Source organism: Felis catus (assembly GCF_018350175.1).
Source record: "Felis catus isolate Fca126 chromosome C2 unlocalized genomic scaffold, F.catus_Fca126_mat1.0 chrC2_random_Un_scaffold_48, whole genome shotgun sequence".
NCBI classification, from domain to species: Eukaryota; Metazoa; Chordata; class Mammalia; order Carnivora; family Felidae; genus Felis; species Felis catus.
The window spans coordinates 92,573-117,958 of NW_025408506.1; the positions used below are offsets into that span (position 1 = coordinate 92,573).

At 41.9% G+C, this 25,386-nt stretch overlaps 1 protein-coding gene across 1 annotated transcript in view; it reads right to left on the bottom strand.

The window, feature by feature from the left end:
- Positions 1-340: 340 nt before the first annotated feature.
- LOC123383592 (probable cation-transporting ATPase 13A4) overlaps positions 341-25,386 on the bottom strand; it is a 53,367-nt gene continuing 28,321 nt past the window's right edge. Inside the window, 7 exon segments of the mRNA XM_045051526.1 lie at positions 341-3,889; positions 9,308-9,388; positions 12,754-12,842; positions 14,425-14,618; positions 15,615-15,786; positions 22,938-23,010; positions 24,526-24,622. Coding sequence (XP_044907461.1) covers positions 3,677-3,889; positions 9,308-9,388; positions 12,754-12,842; positions 14,425-14,618; positions 15,615-15,786; positions 22,938-23,010; positions 24,526-24,622 — 919 coding nt within the window. The 3' untranslated portion in view covers positions 341-3,676.

Genomic DNA, 25,386 nt, shown 5'->3' on the forward strand with positions numbered 1-25,386 from the left:
AACATGTGAGAGTGACAGAGCAGAGAACTCATTGGCAGAAGTCCTGCGTCTGAACGCAGCTCCAGCTCCTACATGCCCTTGTACAAGTTACTGAGACTTTTGGAGGGTCTGGTACCTCATCAAAAGAAAGAGGATAGTAATCCTTGCCCTGCCTTCCTCTTTAGATTGTCATGAGACTTAAACAAGAGAATGAGTGCAAAAGTTTTTGTAGACGGTAGTGCCCTGTTACCAAGCGGGGAATAATGGTGTCTACAGCATTAGGAAATGTCTAAAACTTTGTAAAGATGTGATTTTGATTCCACATTCCTGGAGTATTAGCCACAGTGAAAGACCCACTGCAGAAAGGGGAAAAGGTTGATTTTATAACACAAGAATTACAGATTATGCTTGCCTCTTTTGCACAGAATGACTTATTACAGCATAAACTAAATACAGGACTCTGAATAAATACTTGCTTTTCTAGTCATTGCATCTGCAAGTGTGCACACGCACCCTTCTATGAGCTCAGAGGATGCAGATGGCACAGACATATTTCCATTCTCAGATCATTACGTGTTTAGTGAGAAGAACCCAGAGCCAGAGTTCCTCTCTGTGGGTCAGAGCTGCGTACCTTGGAGCGAACATACAGGGGACCTTTTAAATGATGTGGATCAGATGACTGTGTTCTTTTCTCCTCCAAGTCCTGGTCAGACAAGCGTATCAGGCACAGGTACTCTGACCCCAGGTTTGGCACACTCTCCCATATTTTTTTTTTACTGAATTTTTTCAAGCAGCTCTTTCTATGAAAACACACACATCAGAAGTATGTCCCAGCTGTCAGTTTGGTGGTCAGGACCCATCAGTGGGTACCTGTTTTCTAGAATCTTATCCCCAACCAAAGCCACCTTCCAAAGTACAGAGCAGTCAAGGCCATTTGACTGTGGGACCTCACAGGGCTATAAACCTGTCCTCCCCAGCCCATCTCCCCACAATAGGCAGCCTGATATTCTATGTGGGCAGTGACAGCAAGGGCATCACAGCATAAGATTGAGACATGTGCATATCAAGTCTGAAAAGGATCTGGCAGGTAATTGAATTCCATCGGAGAGTTGACTTCCACCTCTAACTGGCCTCTGAATATCCCCTTGTATTGCCAATGTCATGGGGCACACACCTCATGGGTCACCAGCTTCCACTGCTGTTTGAGCTGTTGGGGCAGTGGTCTTCGTGTCAGCCTAAAGCCATTCCCACTGTGCCCTTTACACACTGAGCATGCCACCAGGCACAGGTGGGAGCCTTCTCTCCCACAGGAACCCTTCAAGTATTTGAAAACAACTCTCACATCCCTTGACAATACCCCCCAACCCCATTTTTTCAAGTAAAGCATTTTCTCACTACCTCTCAGTTACAGTTAACTTCAAGTACAGTCTTCAGAATAAGACTCTTTTGACAAAGATTTTAGGGCTTTTTGGCTGGTGAGGAAATGGAGTCTTCCCTCTCTGTTTTCCTGCCGGTCTTGTTGAATCACTGAGGATGGAACTTAGGACCAAGGTAAGAGCAACTCAGAGTCTCAGAAAGACAGACACTCATGGGTTTTAGTTTTGTTTTGTTTTTAACCTGCTTCTAGCCCAAGCTTGGCAGGGTGCCTGGCATTCATTTGAACATTAGGCCCTGGTATTAGCAAAAGGTTGCTTCCTTCCACCTGGCGAATAAGAAACCTATTCTTTGTTTGACTGTGAGATCACCCCAAACACCCAGCCCTGCTGGAGCTTTGTAATTAGGAGGTATTTGGAAACAACAGAAGGTTTGCTCAGAAGATCTGTGTTTGAGGCCTGGGTCTGCTCTCCTTACTCTGAAACTCAGTTTCCTCACGTGTAAAAGTGGATGATAAGCCTTTCCTTGCCTGAGTCTGAGTGAATCGTGCAATGCAAATGAGACAAGAGAGGTGACAGCACCTGGTAAGGGGATCTTCTAGGTGGGAATGCCCTTGCCCAGGACTAGGTTGTAGACCATCTCCAGCTTGCCCTGTTGAAAAATGAGAAAACTACGAGTTTTAGAAAAAGACATTCAGAGCTACCGTATCTCTGCTGTGGCTAACTTTGTAAAAGGAAACATTTCTTTCTGTACCAAGGAAGACAATGATTCTGCAGCCTATTTACATGATTCTTCACACCCTATTTTAAAACCAGAAGCAACAAGATACTTTCATGGCTGAGAAACACTGTGTTTCCAGAATTATCTGCAGCCACAGAGCCTCCAGCCATGCTCCGGAATTCAGCCAGGGAAGGGAATGCTTGCAGATGCTATTGATAAGGAGAAAAGCCAGCTTGGGACACACCCCCTGTCCAGAACCTTCACCTAGGATTTGAGGTTTGTAATGAAAATTTTGCTTTTGCTTTAAAATACTATCTGTGGATGTTTTCCTAAAACTCAGGGTTGTCTGCTGAGCTAACAGAAATCTGGATGTTTTCTATGCTAAATGAATCCGAGATAACAAAATTGTAATAGTGATAAAATAAGGGCAATTTCTGTTTCCTGAAAATTGAAGCCTTTTCAAACTTAAGAAATATGTAGATTGCATAAGCACTTACATCAATTGATAACACATAATGTTGTGGTACAAGACTAATTTTTCTCAAAAATAATTTCCATTTTGTACTCAGCCCCACAAATTATGTAGTTGGTCCAGCTCGGGTTCCTGGGAGAGAAACTAAAGTAGCATGTATCAAAGAGCATCAAAAATTAAGAATTTCGAGATGGCAGCAGCAAAGCATTAAACCAAATGTGGGGCCCTTCTAAGCATGGGGCCCCAGGTGACTGCACAGGTCATGTGCCCATGAAACCAGCCCTAAACACAGGAGACTGTACTTCCCAGTTCCTTTGCCAAACCCTTGATTAATGAGATGTGAGTAGTGGAAGAGAGGCGTTCCACTTTTTGGGTGAGGCAGTGAAAAGCCTTTGTGCCTTCTCCAGTCTCTTCCTTTCCCATCATAGTGAACGTGGAGTACTTGTTTTCAGCCGGTGGAGCCAACAGATTGAAGCAGTCACCACTGAGGAGAGCTAGTCTACAGAGTCACCTGGACCACGAAAGAAGCTCTTGTGCATTAAGCCACTGAGACAAGGGACTTGTTTGTTACTGAAGCATGAGCTTAGCCCATCCTTCCAAACATGTAGGAGAAGGCCAGAAGCAGAAGAAAATGTCTCAACTCTGAAAGTACTATGCAGGAAAGGAAACCAGACAGTGAGGACTGGTATAATGGCTCTCATGCACTTGTTTTTCCATCAATAAAATAAGAATTCAAAGGTGATCCTTCACATGTTATATTTCTATGGCTACACATGGTGCTACTTTCTCTCAATTCATTTAAAAAATGTTACCTAAGGAAAGAGATTATATATTCTCCTTGTCCTTTAGCCTCCCAGTCTCTGGGCTGATTGCCATCGTTGGCTCACTCTTGATTCACCAACACCATCAATACTTTGAGAATCAAGAGGAAGGCACTCTTCTGGGGGCAGTGTTCTGCTCTGTAGAAAGTATTTTATCAGGTAAACTTGAATTTGTGATCGTGATTGGATAGGTTTTTTTATTCCAAAAACTCCAGCTGATTTTGTAAGAGTCCCATTGTTTGAAAATTACTGAAACTGGTCCCTTTTGTCATTGTTTCTATGCTTTATCACCTTAGAGATCACTTTGGCTTCAGAGTTGTTCCTCATTGCTCTCAAACACCGGATTGCTGTAAGACACCCCCCTGCCACACTCTGGCATGTCTGAGTAGGACGTTTGGTTTAGCGGGGGCCAGCTGGGGTCATCTGCCAAGGCCCTCTGCCATATCCGATACTGGCTTTTTGATTGATAGCCAAAACACCTTTTGAATGTTGTCCACAGGGCTCGGTTTTCAATAATGGCCTCCTGCAAAATAAGAGAGTTATTCTTTACAACCAGAGGTTGGCTATGGTCCTCCATAGACCCTACGGAGGAGCTACCACATTAGCTGCTTAGATCCAGCTTGACAAAAAACTTGAGGCCTGTACGAACAAATCCAATGTGGTTTCATGAGATAGGTCTCAGCCTCTCAAGCTTTTCCACTCAAGGAACTCTTCTGGGAAAAGAGAGAGTTCCCAGCTTTAAGAATCTGGAAACATAGCTTGAAGTAGTCTGCCTCGAGGATGAAATTCCTTTTGAATCTCATATATAAATTAAATTTTTTTTTCAACGTTTATTTATTTTTGCGACAGAGAGAGACAGAGCATGAATGGGGGAGGGGCAGAGAGAGAGGGAGACACAGAATCGGAAACAGGCTCCAGGCTCTGAGCCATCAGCCCAGAGCCCGACGCGGGGCTCGAACTCCCGGACCGCGAGATCGTGACCTGGCTGAAGTCGGACGCTTAACCGACTGCACCACCCAGGCGCCCCTATAAATTAAATTTAAAATCATTCAAATTCTGCAGTCCACTCCTTACCACACCCCATGGAATTACCTTATAGAAAGACGTGGCTTTGGTGTGCCCTGCCATATGACTGCATAGTCCCGAATACGGTCAATAAATTGGAATGTGGGCCACAGTCTTACACCTGGACAGATCTGGATTCAAGTTCCAGCTCTGACATCTACTATGGACAAATCAGTTACCTTATCTGAGCTTCAGTGATTAGAAATAATAATTCCTTCTTTGTGTAACTCTCCTTACAATGTAGGGCAGGGCATGGTATAGATGCTTCCCTTTACCACCTTTATGAATTATTTACTTAACAAATAGCTATGGGGGCATCTGGGTGGCTTAGTCAGTTAAGCCTCCTACTTTGGCTTAGGTCATGATCTCGTGGTTTATGGGTTTGAGCTCTGTGCTGACAGCTCGAAGCCTGGAGCTTGCTTCAGATTCTGTGTCTCTGTCTTTCTCTGCCCCTCCTCCCTCATGCTCTGTCTCCCTCTCCTTCAAAAATAAATAAACATCAAAAAACATTTTTTTAATAAATAAATAAGACAATAAGCTATGTACTGTGGCCCTATTCACTGTGGCCTCTTTCATCTACAAGTATTTCACTACAATGCATTTTTCTAAGATTACAGAAGACATGTCTCTTTGGAAACATTTTGGACTGCCATTTTATTTCATGAGTTATACTGAGCCTCAAACAGATCTCAAGTTATAACATAATACAGAGTGTATAAGAGGTTATTGTGTTATTTTTTCATTTTTATCGTAAGTCTAAAAGTTAACCATCTTAGAAGTTATCTTGAGAAAAACAAAAAATATGAGAAGCCTGCTGTCCCACAGAATGAGGACTCATTTTGGTGTCTATCAGTGGTATCTTCGCTAGACTGCAAGAATCAATTCTATGGGATTCTACAAGGACCTTTGCCAGGGTAGTAGTTTTCCTAAATTCCACCCATCTTTGATATTGGAGTCCCATTGCCAATGGAAATAATAGAGAACAGCTAGTCTGAATCTTTCTGTCTCAAAAAATGGACCATCTGTTAGCAGGCTGTTAAAGACCCACACAGCCATCTCAAGAGCATCTTGTAAACTTCAGGGCTCACCTAGCCAGACTTATTCTACGTTTTCATTTTGTACTCAGCCCCACAAATTATTACTTTCCCACAGCAAGTTGCTTTTTTGTTTTTTGTTTCGTCCTTCTTAATTAAAAAGAGAACAGTAGTTCTCCATCGAGCTGGAATAGGGCAGGATCATAGGTATCCAATTACTGGTCTTAAAGTCTAACTTACCTCTAGGATATCTTACCAGGTTTTAAACAAAAAAACAAGCAAACAAAATGAAACAAAACCAAACACACATACAGACACACACAGAGAGACTTTAGTGCTATAAGACATGCCTTGAGTGTTATCACAATTCTACAAGTATAATGGCCTCTCTCACTTTGCTGGTCTGGATTGGGAAACTGAAGGACCGAGAAGTAACCTGTTCTGTCACTCTACATTATAACTTAAATGTAGAACTAGAAACAAAAGGAAACCCTTGAAGAAATATGATTTCTAAAACAAAACAAAACAAAACAAAAAGCATAAAACAAACAAACAAAAACTTCACCACACAAGCTCTTCAGATTGGCTACTAAAATAATTCACACATACATACATACACACACACATATATACACAAACACATAAGTAATAAAAACGAGAAGAATTAAAGCTATCCAGATTAGCTCCTATGCCTTTCAGTTGGAGGTTAGATCATGAGAAAGCAAGGTGAGGATAAGATCCCATTCAAAACTGCTCTAAGATTAGGGATAGGCTTAGTCCTCTCAGCAGACCAGGAAATATTTGGAACTGTGCAACAGGAGGCCAGCCATCCCCCATGCCTGTCCCTTGAAACCTCTCTGGACCATCTTTGTCACAGGCTGGCCACCAATCTTTAGTATCTCCTGTCAGATATACCTAGAGCTATGTGAGGAAAACATCTTGCTGCATCCGTGATAGCCTGGGGTCTTTATCTACTCTGCTCACCTCATAGGGCATGAAATCTTAGTGTCTGCAATTCTCCATTACAACTTCCTTCAACCACAGACTCAAATGGCTTTGGTTTGTTCCTGAATGCCTACTGACAGCAGAAGGTAACTTCGAATAAGTGAAGACTGCCATGCAGGAGCCTGGGGGTGAGAGCTAGGACCCCACAGCATCATTTCTCAGTGTGAAAGCTGCTGGGAACCCCCACTGAACATCTATACCGGTCTCCATTTCTCAGTGGACTCGAGAAACAAAGGAGAAACTTAATCTTTCATGAGTGTCAAATTATCCTCTCCATCTGCTGGAGGCGAGCAGCGTCACTTCTTAACATTTAATAATTGAACAAAGCTTTACCCGGCTTCTATTAGAATAAAGCAGGGTTTTAGACACTGTAGATACTGAGATGAGTTCTTGCCAGCACCGTTTACACAATCTACACACAAATAACTGTAGCACTGGTCCTCTTGCTTGCTGTAGACTGTGAGCAGCACCCCTCCATCATCAGGATCTGCCTCGAATTGCACCCTAGGTCATGGCACAGGGTCAACAAATGTTTGTGGAGTGAATGAACAAATGCAAGCCTGCATGACTGATAGATACAAACTAAGAAATGCTAAGTATCACAAGAGATAACATAATGATAATAGTTTATGTTTATCAAACATTTACTACATGCTTTTCTGTGTTCACCTTTCATGCTCACAGTAACCCTATAAGGTTAGGTACCCTTATTATCACGGCGTTTCAGATGAGAAAATGGAGACATAGAGAAGCGGAGTTGCAAGTGCTGCCCAGAGTCAGGCGGCAAGAAAGGATTCCAACCCAGGTGAACTACTTCCGGCTTATGCTTTCTTTTAACTGCAAACATGGTGACATTCGAATGGCTTCCTGCTAGAGGATTATGGGAGACTTGTTGCTCCATTACCTATAGCACAATCCTCCCAACTTTTTCCTGCCCACCTAAGAGGAAAAAACTCACACACAATCTCAGCAAATCTGTCTAATGTTTGGCATAGGTCCACTTTCCCAGAATCCTTTTCTCCTCAGGATGACAATAAGACACAGTTCTGACCAATGAGGCATAAGAGGAAGTCTGCAGGGTAGCTATAGAAAATGACTTTGTTTCCTTATAAAAGGTTCATACTTAAGGGAAAAAAAGCTTGCTGGTGCCTCTCCTTCCATTTTTTTTTTTCCTGCATCAAAACACAGATAATGCCCAGCTATGCGGCAGCCATCTGGACACCATAAGCAATACACACAAACATGAAAGGCCCGTATCTAAAGATGGGGAGGCAGAAGAGAGAAAGATTGATGATCCCCAATGACACCACTGAGTTGCTGAACCAACTCTATGGCCACTTACCTCGAATCTTCCAGTTAAGTGAGACAATAAATATCTTGACTGTTTAAACCACTGTTACTTGACTCACCCATCCAGGCTTTGGGAAAGATTCATGAAGACGATACTACTACTGCTGTGCCATAGAGCATGGAATAGCATTCCCAAAAGGAGATATTGGGGGAAGCTATACCAGGCAGAGGAAATAATGTGATCACTGACAGGGACAAGGTACGAACACAAGATTATCCTTTAAAGGGCAAGGTTCATCCTTCTGCAGCTGGGTATGAGGACACTCATGCGATCCTCTCTTATTAATTTTGTGGCTTTGGAGACCATACGGGTTAGCACGGTACTTCACAGTGTGGTCCCTCCACCAGCAGTATTAGAATCACCTGACAAACACTTGTGCCTATTCTAGACCTTTGAATCGGAAATGCTAGGGGAAGGGCTGGGCAACCTGGGTTTTAATAAACCCTCCAGGTGACTCTGATCCCCACTCAAGTTTGAGAAGCCCTGGATATGCACACAGAGAGAGGCTCTAGTACCTTAATTCTATGTTCTTTTCTGCCACTGGCTCCTGTGTGGTTTTTACCCTGCCTGTTAAGGAAGGTGCTACAGAGAAGTCAGGTTCCAGGGATTCCCCCCTCACTGGCATAAGGCTGTGTTTGCCACTGGAAACATTGCCACCCAGATTGGGGACAGATGGAATCTGATGCTCACCTCCCCTTTGACACAGATGTCTTTTCTAGGGGTGACCCCTGTTCTCCAGGAGGCTTTGAAGAATGAAGCTTTGGTCTAAATAACAGCGCTGAAGGAGGAGAGTGAACCACATAGCCAAAGAAAGGAGACCACGAACTCATTTCACTGAGGAAATGGAGTAAATGGGAGATGAAGAATCAAATCTAAGAAAAGCTCACTATGAATCTTATTTCCCATGTGTAAAGTAAAAGAAATAGACGTTGTTAAGTGAAAGAAGCCAGACATAAAAGGCCACATATTCTATGATTCCCTTTATGTGAACTGTCCTGATAGGTAAATGCGTGGAGACCGAAAGTAAATTAGTGGTTGCCAAGGGGTGAAGAAGGGGGAAGGGGGAATGAGGAACGACTGCTAATGGGTACAGGATTTCTTCTGGGGTGATGAGAATGTTCTGGAATTAGTGGTGATGGTTGCACAACTCAGTGAGCTGCACACTTTTTAAGAAGGCGAATTTCGTAGTATGTGAATCATACGTAATTTCAAAAAACGAATTGAGTCAGTTCTCTACTTGTGGATTTTAGAAACGAACAGGTCCTTAGACATCATAATCCCATTCTCTCCAGGTCCACCATGTAGACGAGAAAATTAACACCTTGTTTGGAGCTCACTAGAGGAAAGCACCATTGCTCATGTCACCAGGGCAGGGAGCCTCTTGGACTGCTGACTCTTATCCTCTAAGGCTGTTCCTTTTTTCAGACTCCCAAAGAATGCCCCGTCCATCCCTACCCACAGTGATCAGAAGCCGGAGGGCACTTACCTCCACCACAAGGGACACAATGAAGTTGGAGCTGAGCATAATGATGATGTAAACCCTCCACAGAAGAGGAGTGCAGAGAAGCTGGTGGGAGATGGAGAATCACTGTTAGTTTGAAGACAAATAAATGTCAGAAAGCTGTTCACACATTCACAGTGTACATTTTCATAGGTTATAAATCACGTGTGTAATAGACATGCTTACATGTAGACATTACATGTATGCATATTAGAGGCACACACAAAATAACAGAAACTATGATTGCTGCTTTTGTTCTTTTATCTTTCTTTCTTCTCCTTTTTATTTTTTGGTGCCCCTGTAATTTCTCAATTTCCCCAAATCAATTCGATCAAAATTTGACAAATTTGATAAAAGTGTTTTTGTTTGCTTGCGTTGCTCGCTTTTATGAGGGAATACAGAAATGTGGCTCTATTCCCAGGAGGCTCTGATGGTACACAAGTCGAATGTGACAGGGGCAGTGTTGCCCTTGTCTCTCTGGTGCCACATCTCCCCTCAGCTGAGCCCTGCTTTGCAGCCCCGAGCCAGGGCTTTACCCTCAGGGCTGTGTGCACAGCTGCACAGATGGTGCCATGACAAGGGTACTCACCAGTGGGGCAAGTAGAGCTGGATGGGAATGGATGTCTGGCTAGATAAATGAATGGATGGATGGATGAAATGACACCAAGTGCACACTGCTGTACCCGGCACTGTCTCATATACTGCCTTCTACACTGGGGGGATTATAAACTGGTACAACTTTATGGAGGGCAATGCCATTAAAATTAAAAGTGGAAAACCATTTCTGGGAGTTTATCCTAGAGACAGACTTGTACATGCCTGAAATGGTATATGTATAAAGGTATTTTATTGCAGCTTTGTTTGGAATAGCAAAACATTGGAAGCAACCTAATGTCTATCAACGGGGGCTGTGTATAAATTATGGTACATATATGTATATTGAAACAATATATTAACGTAAAAAGAGGAATGAGGAAGCTCTATGTACTGTCGTGGGACAATTACCAAAATACACTGTAACATGAAAGATCGTGGTGTGGAACCGTGTGTGGTCGGGGCAGCCATGGGCATGCCCCATGAGGGTCTCCTGCCAGGAGAGTAAGTAGCAGGTGCTCCAGTGCTACCCTTGGAATCTCCCACCACATCTACCCTGAGCCCACACTCCTCATGAGTTGCTCATAGCTAAGACCTGAGGATGGCAGGTCTTCTAATCACACTCATTCTTATAAGATACTAGATACCTGTGATGGGCAACTGTGGCTGGGCTTTCTTAGAACTGCACTGCAATCTGAAACCCTACCCCTCTGGCCCTCCTTCCGTCACTCCTTCATGGGGGTCAGACCTACATCATAAGGTGCCACCCTCCCTTTCTCTTTGGGCTTCCTCGTCTTTTTGTCCCTACAGGCATTTCCTCCATAGCTTGCTCACACATCTCATCTCATTTTGCCATCTTCAGCTCAGAAGACCTGGACAAATTTAATAGTCTGTTATTTGTGTAAGAATGTGGCAGAATACACATATAAGAAATATATATATGGGGCGCCTGGATGGCTCAGTCGGTTGGGCATCCGACTTCGGCTCAGGTCATGATCTCACGGTCCGTGAGTTCGAGCCTTGCATCAGGCTATGTCTGTCAGTTCAGAGCCTGGAGCCTGCTTCGGATTCTGTGTTTCCCTCTTTCTCTGCCCCTCACCCACTCACGCTCTGTCTCTATCAAAAAATGCATAAACATTTAAAAAAATTTAAAAAAGGAAATATATATGTGTCTGTGTGTGTGTGTGTGTGTGTAGGCATATGTATAAAATATGTATATAAAAATAAAAGTGTATAAAATAAAGTGTTGTCATCAGTAGCCTCCAGAGAGGAGACCTGGTAGCAGGGGAAAAAAGGATGAGAGGACAGAACTTTTTAACTTTTGAATATTAAACGTTGTGAATGTATCTCTATTTTTTAAAAAATGTAATTCTTTAAAGTGAGCAATAACTAGGTTACAAAACAGCATGATTCCATTTAAAGTAAACTGCATAAATCAGTCAATGCACTTTTATAATATACAAAGTTTCAAAGATGGAAGGATAGAGTGAATACTGTTATAATTTTCTCTGCCTGCATATTCACATTTTCTAGAATGTACCCACAATTTTATGTAATAAGAAGAAAAATAATTATTTTTAGGGTGAGCAATAATTCTCTGCAGACTCCTTGGCAGTCATGTTGGCAATGACCCCACACAGGTCCCCCCAAAACTAAATAGGCTCCCTATTTTGTTGTACCAGAGGAATCAGCCTCTCTGTAAGACTCTTTCCTCTTAAAGAGTGTGACTAAACCCAACATATCTTAACCCTAACTTCTGCAGGATTAAGAAGTTTTAACTCACTTAGAAGTCTAGCAGCCAAAGACTATCTCCATGACTGCTTACTCAAATTCATGAACATATTTAACAATAGTGGCAATTACGCTGTTAATCACAGTGATACAATTATCACAAGGAAAACCGAATGTAGACATGAGTTTGTATGTCACGTGTCAAGAAGGGTTGGTGAAGGTTTTGCTGGTTTGCAATGAACTGTGAGCTTCCAGTGCTCATCTCCATTTAGGAACCTGATCTACAAGGATCAGTCATTTACTGCCCTTACGTGCCATGGGTTATGTTAGGCACTGGTAATATGAAACTGAATAAGATAGGACCTTGGCCTTCATGACACGTGTGTTTGAGTTGGAGAGGTGGGCAGGCAGGCTCACGTAGCACTAAGTAAAAAAAGTCCATTCCCTTTTACCATCTCCTCTGTATTCTATTTATTGGTCTAAAGGACATTTGGTAATAATAAACTTCTAATTCAAAAGTATAGGTTAAAGGAATTGAAATACACATTTCCCCTAGCTTGTATATGTAAAAATTGTCTCATAGATTTTGACATTTGCCTCAAAATTACACACTCTAAGAGAGTTCATGAGGTAAGTTATGGCTCTTTGCAAACAAGTTTTGCAGACATTAAGTATGAACATATAAACACGTCTTTATTATAGAGATTTTTTTTTAAAAGATGTAAGTACAGATTTGAGAATTAACAGAAAAAGTGTTATAGGCAAACTGTTTCAACAGCTTCAAAACAGAAGCGCTTAGGGGAAAAAAATTTCTTACGCTTGAAACAGTGTATGTATATAGATTTCTCCATTCTTACGGGGATCTTTTAAAAGAAAAATGGTCAATGCTTCTGAAATATTTGAAATCAAGACTAGACAGAATCTTATTTCCTGGCTGGCTTAAATTTAAAAAAATACAAACAAATGTAGTATTCTTTTTTAACTCTACTATTCCAAAAGGATAATCAGTGTCACGAGTCCATGTCAATTGCCACCGTGACCTGCTTCTTGCAGTCAGGGTATTATATAACAGTAAACCATCATCATAGCCCAGAGATAAGACTTACATCCAAACGCCTGTATAATTCTGGAATATCAGCAAATAGAATGAATAGACATACACCCAGCTGTATGACCAGCACAAGGACAAATATATCTGAGGAAATAAGAACACAAGCTATCATTTAGAGAAATTGGAGTATATATGGAGTTTCACATCTATTGACAGACATATTCTAGATTAACACTGATTAAGCTTACTTGATTCTTACATCCAAACACAGCATAATAAATGGAAAGTACTCATTTATATGCAATGGGTCTCACCTCCACAATTTCTTTTTTTTTTTTTTTCAACGTTTATTTACTTTTGGGACAAAGAGAGACAGAGCATGAACGGGGGAGGGGCAGAGAGAGAGGGAGACACAGAATCGGAAACAGGCTCCAGGCTCTGAGCCATCAGCCCAGAGCCCGACGCGGGGCTCAAACTCACGGACCGCGAGATCATGACCTGGCTGAAGTCGGACGCTTAACCGACTGCGCCACCCAGGCGCCCCCCACCTCCACAATTTCTATGCATGTCCTTGAAGCAGATGGAAATTTTCACACGCATGTTGTAAGTTTCAATTAATAAAAGTGGGAAATATAGAGAGTGCAATTTTGACCTAATGTATTTTCAAAAAATGCCTTGAAGACAGTTAAGTATCCAAGTCTTTTTAATGCAAATCCCCTGCTTCAAATTCTATTCTGGAAAAAAAAGAGGGCTGTAAATAAACAAATATTTAAATTGCAGTAATGTAGAGGTAAGCATTTGACTGCTTTCTCATCCCAAGAAGGAGAAAGGCAAATAATTTTCTCTAAATAAACTAATTCTTATGAGGACATTGATCCTTCAACTTATGCTTCTAAATTTTCCCAATTAGGGGTGCCTGGGTGGCTCAGTTGTTAAAGCATCCAACTCTTGGTTTCGCCTCAGATCACGATTTCATAGTTCATGGGTTCGAGCCCCACATCAGGCTCTGCACTGACAGCATGGAGCCTGCTTGGGATTCTCTCTCTCGCTCTCTCTCTCTGCTCCTCCAGTGCTCATGAGCATGAAATAAATAAGTAAAGGTAAAAATAATTAACTAAATAATTAATTAATTAATTAAATGTTCCCAATTTGAGAGGTAGGGATGTATACAAATGAATGTTCCACAGGGTAACCTGGTCACCCACTTCTCCTAACACACACCACACTCCAGTCCAGAATGTAAGGAGGTAGCATGTACTTTGGCCAAGAGCCTCCACAATTACCATAGCCAGGTTCCTTCAGGCTGGACCCCCTCCCAGGCTGCCAACCACACAATGCCATCTTAACCATTGTCTTCATGGCAGGAGACATGTTCCAACTGAGTGTTGTGACACTTCTCTCTCTCCACCTCCTCCCAGATGAATTCTGACAAGTACTGACACGTGAGGAAATAAATGACTCGTCCCAATTTACAGTGGTGCCATGAAAGGACACCTGGAGACAAACTTCCGGGGAAGGAAAGAGGTAGAGGAAGAAGCCCTAGAATTTAATGCAGCTTTGAGGAAAGGAGCAAAGAATGAGGCTGCCAAATGTGTTTATAGAGCCCTGGAGTATAAAGTCAAGGGCTCCAGATAAGCATCAACTCTGCGGCTGCTCCCCGAGTGACCTGGGCATGTCTGTTCCTTCTGATGACCCATCACCTCTGATCTGGTACAACGCTACTCACAATTTTTATATATGGGCTGCCTAAATGGTTTTCCTTTAGAGAAAATAAGAGCCACGATGATACAGTTGATTGTTCCCAAGAACCATATGGTAGTGTTTTCGAAGCTTGTGAAGGCACCATTACTTCCAATTTTTTCTGGAGCAGTGGGAGAAATGGTTAACTTTGAGATGCTTTCATTTTGCACTGTGCAGGCACTAAAAAAGAAACAAAAAAGGTAATGAACGAAGATGACAGGTCTTTATGGAGCACTGGTAACTACAGGATTCCATGCCCTCAGTGCTTTTGTAATTACCTACACTTTGGGAAAGAATATACTGAGAAATAAGGGGAAAGAAACCAACACAGATAGATCTATATTTTGGATAGATGAATAGATAAAAGATAGATAGATGATAGGTAGATAGATAGATAGATAGACAAGTTATTTATTCAATAATTTGGGTACCCTTCATGTGTAGTAAGGTTATGTGGGAAAAAGATGAGTAAGCCATGAGTTTTTCCTCTTGTGGCTTAAGATCTTTGAATATTGATAAATAGGGTGACCATATAATTTATCATCCAACAGGAGCATATTTGAATGTGAAAGGAAAAGACTAGTAGCATCAGCAAAACCGGTAGTTGCCAGAGGAGACATGCGTGGAAGGGGTGGGAAAAATAGATAAAGGGGATTCAGAGGTTATAAAATCCAGTTATAAAATGAATGTTATGAGGATGCAAATTACAGCATAGGAACTGTAATCAAAAATAGCATATTAATATATGGTGACAGATGGGCACCACATATCATGGTAAGCAAGGAATGGTGTATAGAATGGTCGAATTGATAACTTGTTATTAATGTAACATTGTATGCCAAATATATTTCAACGATTAATTAATTTAAAAAATTTCACTGGGATATCAGGCTCAAACTGGGGCTGCCTGGGCAAATTATAACGCATGGTCACCCTAGGTGTAAAAGAAGGTCATGGATCATTATCACACAAGACAGGCAAAAGTAAGTGCCAATGGATAATATCCTCAAACTGTGCTACAGAGGAGAGAAGATCACTGGAAAATTCCCCAAGGGACTTGAAAGAAAGCCAATGCCTCCAGAAGAATGAAGAACCCTTTGCTTCTTGTCATAAGGGCCAGACCGTGTTTGATGGAAATTAGGATGTGAGAAGCTGGCATCAGAGCTGTGATAGTACCTGTGCATCTCCATGGAATACCAAGGCTGCCTCTGAACCAGAATGAAGCCCACAATGTGCATGGCTAAGCTGAGAAGAATGTTGAGAATCACAGAGAGCAGCAGAGGTGGGGAGATCAGCCGTCCTGCAGGCCTGAAGGGCACCAGCTTGGGGTAGGCACCATTCAAATTCACTACAAAATAAATTCAAGTGTTATGTTTGTGAGAGAAGGAAAATACTGTATTCTTCATCAGAAGAACAGTGTAAATTCTTGGGCCCACACAGCCAAGGAAACTGACAAACCGGAGTACATCAGGGTTTTCAGGGAACAAAATACAATGAATGGCTTCAAACTCAAGTCATAGGAGCAATTCTTAAGGGAGAAGACAAAAAGAATCATGAAATGCTTTCGGTTTGGGCTATTTTTTTTAATATATGAAATTTATTGTCAAATTGGTTTCCATACAACACCCAGTGCTCATCCCAAAAGATGCACTCTTTAATGCCCATCACCTACCCTCCCCTCCCTCCCACCCCCCATCAACCCTCAGTTTGTTCTCAGTTTTTAAGAGTCTCTTATACTTTGGCTCTCTCCCACTCTAACCTCTTTTTTTTTTCCTTCCCCTCCCCCATGGGTTTCTGTTAAGTTTCTCAGGATCCACATGAGAGTGAAAGCATATGGTATCTGTCTTTCTCTGTATGGCTTATTTCACTTAGCATCACACTCTCCAGTTCCATCCACGTTGCTACAATATTTCATTCTTTCTCATTGCCACGGCACTCTCTACAATAGCCAAATTGTGGGAGAAGCCTAAATGTCCATCAACTGATGAATGGATAAAGAAATTGTGGTTCAGTTTTGCCTATTAAATAGGCAAAGTCCATCAAATTATAGGTGAGGGCATGATGATAATGTACACTCTTATACACTGCTTCTGGAAACGTACACTGACACAAACCTTCTGCAGGGCAATTTGGCAATAAATATGACAACACCGGAAAATGTTCATAACATTTGACATGGTTATTCTGTTTCTGGAAATTTGTCTTAAGCTAAAAATATCAGAGATGTAGAAAGATGTTCTTTAGTGCATCACTTACAGTAAACTATGGTACATCTACATAATGAAACAACAGGCAGTCTCTAAGAAGCAATGCTTTAAAATATTCAGTGACAATGGGACACCTGGGTGACTCAGTTGGTTAAGCATCTGACTCTTGATTTCGGGTCAGGTCATGATCTCGTGGTTCGTGAGTTCGAGCCCCGCCTTGGTCTCTGCACTGACGGCGTGGAGCTTGCTTGGGATTTGTTCTCTCTCTGTCCCTCCCCTGCTCACTCTCTCATTCTCAGATAAATAAACTTAAGTAAAATAAATTAAATAAACAAAAAAATAATGACAAAATGAGAAGTGACATCGGGAAAAGTGGCAGAGCAGACAGCCCTAAGGTCCCATCCTTCCACAGAAACATTGAAAAACAAGCAGAAACTATCAACACTAACTTTGTCAGAACTCTGAACAACAAAGGTTTACAGCAGTCAAACAAATGCTGAATCAAGAAAAAGGCAACTTAAAAATGGTGGGAAAGGTTTGTGACATCTGTACTTGCCGTTGCCCTACCCCTCCTCAGCTCAGTGGCAATCTCAAAGTCAGTCATTGGCCCTCCCAGTGGAGGACTCTGGTCTCTGGTCACAGAGAGGAAGAGCAAACTGCATCCATTGGGTATGTCCATTCTAACCTGTCTGGGGGTACCTGAAGGACTGGTGCAAGGCGCTCATCTCTGTTTCACCTAATGCAAGACTGAACTCAGGGCAGCAGCATCCACTGCTTGAAAACAACTGTAAGGCTCACCAACTACCCACAATCACCTGGGGCAAAAGATGGCAGTTGAGACATAAAATAATAGCTATGATAAAGAAAAGCTAAAGAACATTTCTTTGGAAAATTATGGCTTTCAAAAACATATGTGTATTTTGGGGACTATAGAAAACCATGCACACACCTAAGGCAAGTTACCCACTCAGGAAAGACTGGAACAGCCCCTCAGTTTTGAGCTCTGGATGATCTCTGCACTCAGCACAAGCCTGGCTGAGTGTTGAAGGGCCCCAGCACAGAACAAATGTGCAAAGACTGGGAGAGGTTGTTCTTTGTTCATGGTTTTACACTCATGGAAGTCAAGAAAATCTCTGTCAAAAACACTAGCTAAACAAAAGCTAAAGGAACAGAGATTTCATTGGCCATACATGGCAACTGATACAGTCTGCAAAAAATAGTTTAGGAAAGTCACCAAACAAATGGACTATGACAGCCTTCAAAAACTAGCAGAACAAAAGCCATCAAATCCTGGGGAAGGGGGATTTCCAGAGTTATCTGGATTTCCAGAGTTACGACATTATAATATTCAGCAGAACAAAATAAGTTGACAGAAATAACCTCTGAGGACACCCAGACATTGGACTTACTAGACAAAGACTTTGATTATTTTTTTCCAAATCCCAGCTTTTTTTAAAATTTATTTTTTAAATTTGCATCCAAGTTAGTTAGCATATAGTGCAACAATGATTTCAGGAGTAGATTCCTTAATGCCCCTTACCCATTTAGCCCATCCCCCCTCCCATAACCCCTCCTGTAACCCTCTGTTCTCCATATTTAAGAGTCTCTTATGTTTTGTCCCCCTCCCTGCTTTTATATTATTTTTGCTACCCTTCCCTTATGTCCATCTGTTTTGTATCTTAAAGTCCTCATATGAGTGAAGTCATATGATATGTTAGACAAAGACTTTAAAACAACTGTTTCAGGGGCGCCTGGGTGGCTCAGTCAGTAAAGCGTCTGACTTCAGCTCAGGTCATGATCTCATGGTTCGTGAGTTCGAGCCCCACGTCGGGCTCTGTGCTGACAGCTCAGAGCCTAGAGCCTGTTTCGGATTCTGTGTCTCCCCCTCTCTCTGCCCCTCCCACGCTCATGCTCTGTCTCTGTCTCTCAATAATAAATAATTGTTAAAAAAAATTTATAAAACAACTCTTTTTTTTTTAATGTTTCTATTTATTTTTGAGACAGAGAGAGTCAGAGCATGAGCAGGAGAGGGGCAGACAGAGTGGGAGACACAGAATCCGAAGCGGGCTCCAGGCTCTGAGCTGTCAGCACAGAGCCCGACATGGGGCTCGAACCCACGAACCATGAGATCGTGACCTGAGTCGAAGTCGGACGCTCGACTGACTGAACCACCCAGGCGCCCCTAAAACAACTCTTTCAAATATGCTCAAAGAAATTAGGAAACAATTTATGAACAAAATGAAAATGTCAATAAAAAGACAGAAATTATGAAAAGGAGCCAAAAGAAATTCTTTCTAAAGAATCTTTTTTATAATTTCTACCTCTTCATTGACATTCTTTCTTTTGTCCAGTAAAAGTAACTATTTGAGTGGCGCCTGGGTAGTTCAGTGGGTTAAGCATCTGACTTTGGCTCAGATCATGATCTCACAGTCTGTGATTTCAACATCTGTGCTGACAGCTCAGAGCCTGGAACTTGTTTCAGATTCTGTGTCTCCCTCTCTCTGGCCCTCCTTCACTCATGCTTTGTCTCTCTTTCTCTCTCTCAAAAATAAATAAAAATAAAAAATGAAAACATTTTTAAAAAGTATCTATTTGAGCAAATATAAAAGGCTGTAGGGGCACCTGGGTGGCTCAGTCGGTTAAGCATCCAACTTGGGCACAGGTCATGATCTTGCAGTTCATGGTTTCAAGCCCCACATTGGGCTCTGCACTGACAGAACAACGGAGAGCTATTACTTAATGAGTACAGAGTTTCTGTTTGGGGAGATGTAAAAATTTTGTAAGTAAAGAGTGGCAATGATTGCACAAAACTGTGAATGTAATTAATGCCCCTGAACTATATGTTTAAAAATGGTGAAAATGGCACATTTTATGTTGTGTATATTTTACCACAATAAAAAAGAATTAAAATATTTAATGACATGAAAATTTATGACAAAGTTAAGTGAAGAAAATGTACGCACAACTATATACAGAACATAATTCAAATTTCTTCATCTATATACATACAGAATGCTTTAATTTGTTAGTTCTGAATGGTAGGATAAAGATGGATTTTTTCCTTTGTTATATCTTGCAATGTTTTCCGTCTTTGTTTTATAATGAATATATAGTAGTAACCATAAGAACAAAAAATAATCAAGTTATTTATCAAAATATAGAGGAAAACCTGGAGATGCTTGTTACTAAACAGAGAACAATTAGAGCAGAAATGAGGGCTGTTTTCAAAAATGTGGAAGAAAGACTGATCTAGGGAGAAAACATAGATGGCTCTTTGCCAACCTAAATCTCAGAGCTGGGATGGGTGCAAGTTACATAGAGATAGGCTTGGCTTCATAAGAAGAATTCTGTTAATTCTTTCCAGAGACTTGAGTGTTCTTTCCAGAGGGTGTTCTTTCGAGAGATTTGAGCCCCTTGGATACACCTGACACTGTAAGAATTACAGGGAACACAGCAGTAGTCAAGATAGACAAGGTGCTGTTCTCACAACGCACACACTCTGGGAGAGGGGAGGCAGGAAGACGCAAATAAAAACACAGATAAAATCATAACTTCAGATTGTGAAGGACACCCCCCCACACACACACACACACAAATAGAGCACAATTGTGCTTTCTGCCTCCACTGCCACCATGGTGCCCATGAAAAAGTTTCTGGTGAAAGGGGGCAAAAAAAAAAAAAAAAAAAGAAAAGAAAAGAAAAGAAAACGGAAGAAGAAGCAGCAAGTTATGAAGTTTGCCTTTGACTGCACCCATCCTGGAGAAGAGGGAATCATGGAGGCTGCCAATTTTGAGCAGTTTGTTCAAGAGAGAATCAAAATGAATGGAAAATCTGGGAATCTCAGTTGGAGGGGCTCTAACCACTGAAAGGAACAGAAACAAGATTACAGTAACTTCTGAGGTGCTTTTTTCCAAATGGTGTTCGAAATAACTCATCAAAAAAATATTGGAAGGGGGCACCTGAGTGGCTCAGTTGGTTAAGCATACAACTTAGGCTCAGGCCATGATCTCATGGTTCCTGGGTTTGAGCCCCACATGGGGCTCTGCACTGACGGTGTGGAGCCTGCTTGGGATTGTTTCTCTCTCCCTCTCTCTCCGCCTCTTCCCCACTTGTGCATGTTCTCTCTCTCTCTTCCCCCCCTCCTCTCTGTCTCTCAAAATAAAGAAATAAACCTAAAAAATATATCTGAAGAATAATCCCTGTGATTCATTGCTAGTAGTTGCTAACAGCAAAGAGAGTTACAAACTGTGTTACTTCCGGATTAACCAGGATGAGAAAGAGGAGGAAGAGGTGGATTAAAACTCATTTATCTGGAACATTTTGTATGAATTCTTGAATAAAACTTGGGAACTAAAAAAAAAAAAAATAGAGCACAATTGCGTAATAGAGAAAAATTGGCTTGGTGACTACTTAAAGTGAACTTCCTGAGGTGGTGACATTTGAGCTAAGATCTGAATAAGAAAAAACCAAAGCCATATAAAGATGGAAAGGGAGAGTGTTTTAGGCAAAGAAAAGAGCAAAAACAAAGGTGCTGTGGTGATCACGAGCTTGACAACGCTCATGACAAGAAGGCCCTGGTGCCTGGGATAAGAATGTAACAATGTGGTTGCAAGTGAAGCAGAAGCAGGCAGGGGCTAGAGCATTTTAAGCAAGTAGGTGACAATAAAATTTACTTTTCAAAATTAACACTCTTACTGCTCTTTGAAAGGTAAATGGGGAGGAGGGGAAGCAAGATGAGTTGTGAGGCTGTTGTGGGAATCCGTAAGGGAGGTGACATGGCTCTGTGTCAGGGGGTACAGAGCTTCGGAAAGCAGAGCCAACAGGAGCTCCATCCAAAGGGATGTGAAGGATAAAGAAAAGAGAAACCAAGGATGGCTCCAGGTCTTTGAACAACCAGGTTGTTTTACCAGAATGCAAGGAAAGGAAATATTTTTCCCTTTCACTGATGTGTTCTAAGTGCCTATTATGGTAAGTAGTACAAATTAGGCACTCAATAAATAGCTAATAATTTTGTTGAATACCAGATCTGGTAGAAGATAAGAAAATATATTTATATGCTGATCCAGCAGACCAGAGAAAAGTTGATGACAGTGAAGAAGGAGATTATAACAGAAACAAAATCCCCAAGAAGGTAGGAAGAGGTAGGATTAAATGTATAAGTGGAGCTGTTGGCATTTATATGTAACAGAGAGGAAAGCAGAGAATATGATGGATGGTGGGGAGTGGATGGGTTGGGGTGAAAGCCTACAGCAGGGAAATTGGGAAGACGATTCATGTTAATCAAGAGGTGGAAATGGGAGTGGCCTAATGGCAAGATTATCTTTAATCTTCATTCAAAATCCCCAAAGGCTAGGATTTAAAGATCTAAACAGGGGCACCAGGATGGCTCAGTCGGTTAAGTGTCCAACTCTAGATTTCAACTCAGGTCATGATCTCACAGTTCATGAGATTGAGCCCTGTCAGCACTGACAGCATGGAGCCTGCTTGGGATCCTCTCTCTCCCTCTCTGTTCCTTCCCTACTTGCTCTCTCTCTCTCTCTCTCTCTCTCTCTCAAAGTAAATAAATAAACTAAAAAAAAAAAAAGATCTAAAGCATAAAAGCTATCCAGCCTCTATAAACTGGGCATATATTAACTGTAATTACACCTGAAAGCACACTGAAGACAGCATTCCTGATTTTCAAAGTGCACTTGAGAAACTGAACAAGAAGACCATGGGAGAAGGGAAGGGGGAAACGATAGTTACAAACAGAGAGGAAGGGAGGCAAACCACAAGAGACTCTTAAATACAGAGATCAAACTGAGGGTAGTGGGGGGAAGGAGTGGTGGACAGAGGGGAAAATGGGTGATGGGCATTGAGGAGGGTACTTGCTGGGATGAGCACTGGGTGTTGTATGTAAGCAAGGAACCACAGGAATCTACCCCAAAACCGAGAGCACATTGCACACACTGTATGTTAGCCAAATTGACAATAAATTATATTTTAAAAAAATGAAAAGCAATAAATTATCCCAAAAGATAAACAAACAAACAACTAAATAAATAAATAAATAAGTTTAGTGACCATTATGGAAGCCCTGTATTTTGTGGAAAACAGAAAAATAACTAGCCAGCTTTTCCATGGTTAATACTTTTATTTCAATCCAAGACTCACAAATGGGGCTCCTATTTCCTCTTTCTCTCTCTGAATAGACTTTTGGGCATAAGTCCCATATCCCTGAGGCTGCAACTGGTGTCCCTCCTAGTGGACCAGCCCTTCTGGAAGAGCCAAGAAAGTTTCAAAAATGTCTTACTTGTTACACCAATAAGAGTTGTGATGGCCAGATCCTGGAACAGAAACTGGTAATTTGAAAGGCTGTTTGTCTCCTGAAAAGAAAAAGGAAAGCAGGTCAAAAATGTTGTGACCCTCTGGATGAAGTCTGACATCAGTTGCATTCATTTTTGTTCCTGCAACATGGGATTTTACAAGAAGAAGGTGTGGCCAGGGTCCAGTTTGTGTTGGTAGAAGTACCAAAGATAAGGCTGTGAAACCCTCTCCAACCAGGAGGCCACCTTTGTGTGCTTTCTAGGCTGGGTCCTTTGTACATCAACATCCTCCTGTCGAGGGAGATGCCTTACTCTACTAGATCCATCTCTGATCTCTTTTCTACCTGTTAGCAGAAAGTCAGGGTTTGGTCTGGCACAACAGGACAGTGAGTTCCAGTAGTAACAAGAGACAAATGTGTGGTGATCTTACCCAAATTTTACCAGTGGAAAAAGAGTAAGTGAACCCACTATTTGCAGTCTTGGGTGTTATTAGCAAGTCCTGATAAGGCATCCTTGCTATTCTTGGGGAAAAAAAAGGTTAAGATCTTACTGATTTCAAGTAACTTGCTTCCTTGCCCCCCTTTTAGTGGAAAGGAGATCAAGATGACCCAAGTTCAATTCTAGATTGTAGCATGAGTTGTTGGGATTCCAAAATAGGACCAAATTTCTGTGCACAGCCTCTCCTTCTCCATCTCATTCATTGTGAGCAGGAAAAGACATAAGCAATCTGAAAATAACAAAACTAAAACCTTCAGCCCAGAAGCAAGAGGGCAGGACATAGAGATGAATCTAACGAATCATCAGTAGGCTGCTTTTACTCGCTCATGAGAGTCAATTGCAAAGTTTTCAGGGATTTTTTTTTTTGAACTGGCTGTTAAACACAGCCATTATAGAACCTGAAATTATACAAATCTACCATTAAATACATTATGCTAAAACAAAGCTAATAAATACCCCCAATCCAGCACTTCCTAATCCTTTTCCTACATTGTGCTGTTATCTATGTTCTTTAAGATATTTACAAGTCTTCTATCTCGGGGGTGCAAGTACTACATAATGACATGCTATGTGCACATCTCTTCCCAACTCCATGCTCAGTGACGTCAGGCAGGCAGCTCGAAACCAGCCATGGTGGGCATATTTACACCATGGAAATCAGCAAACATGAATAACCAGGGCTTGCTGTCCCAGGGAGAGCGGCTCTGAAACATTTACCAGCTCCCCAGTCCCAGATCATCTCGCTACTGAATGGTACGCTCGGGTAGACTCACACTGGAACAGAGAAGATGGAGACCTCGTCCAAGCAGCCAGAAGCAACCGCGAGAAAGTGCTATGCCTTGATCGTCAGCTACTGCTACACACAAAATGTCTCTGTCAGAGAGTCAGAGAATTGACACCTTCAGCTTCTCCTGTGTGCATCTATTTCTGATTTACTTTCACCATAAAGGTAGTTTCCGAGGGGCCCTTGGCCCTCCAAGCTCCCCCACGTGCACTCTTCCTCAAGAGGCACTGCAGGTTGGGAGGATGCAACTCCTTGTTTCAGTTCTAACCAAGAGCTCGGGTCACCAGTCATACCCAGTAGAGCAGCAGAACACCAACATACTGGATCATGCTGTACAGTGCCATGTACTTGAACATGCAAAATGAGGTAACGAGAGCGGCACGTCCTTCCCTGTGTAAGCAAAGAAAGCACAGAGTAAGGAGATGGAAAGAAAGGTCAGTGACTCTGTTGTTCAGCTGAGCTTAGGAGAAACACTCCAAAGCCTGATTATTCAACAGTTTGCCTGACAGACTGGACAGCCTCGAGCCAGAGGGAGCTGCCTGTCAGTACGCTAAACGACTAGACTTTCAGGAAAGACCACTTCCGGGCCCAGCTCCCCAGCCTTGGTCCAGTTCGGGAGCCCAGAGTGCAAGGTAGCCTCGTGCTCTCTGTGGGCATCATGTCAGAGTGGAGTCAGAGGACCTGGGGATGCGTCCTAGAGCTCGTACCTACTCACAAGTGTAATTTGGAAGGTCATTTCCTTCTGTCAGTCACAGTTTCTTCATCTGTAAACTAAGGAATTTAAATAAGATTGCAGGCTTGGGGGCTATTTTCATGAAGGTGTTTCATTTCATTCAAATCATTTGGCCATCCCCGCTTTTTCTAAAACTGCACTGAAACAGTATCTATGCTCAAATACATCATATATCGAATTTAAATAGACTGAAAACAACGAACGTGTTTGTTTCCGTTACTGTTGGTGGACTTTGAGTAAATGGTATATATTTAAAGCATAAAATAGATTATTTATGAGATGCCACTTTTATCACTTTCATTGGAAAGAAATGAGTTTAAATTTGCTTCTGGTCATAATGTTTTCCTGGGATTCCAAAGCCTGATTTCAGAGCGGGCTTTTCCCTGTACTGGGGCTCAGCTGCTGTCATTTGCTCTACCAG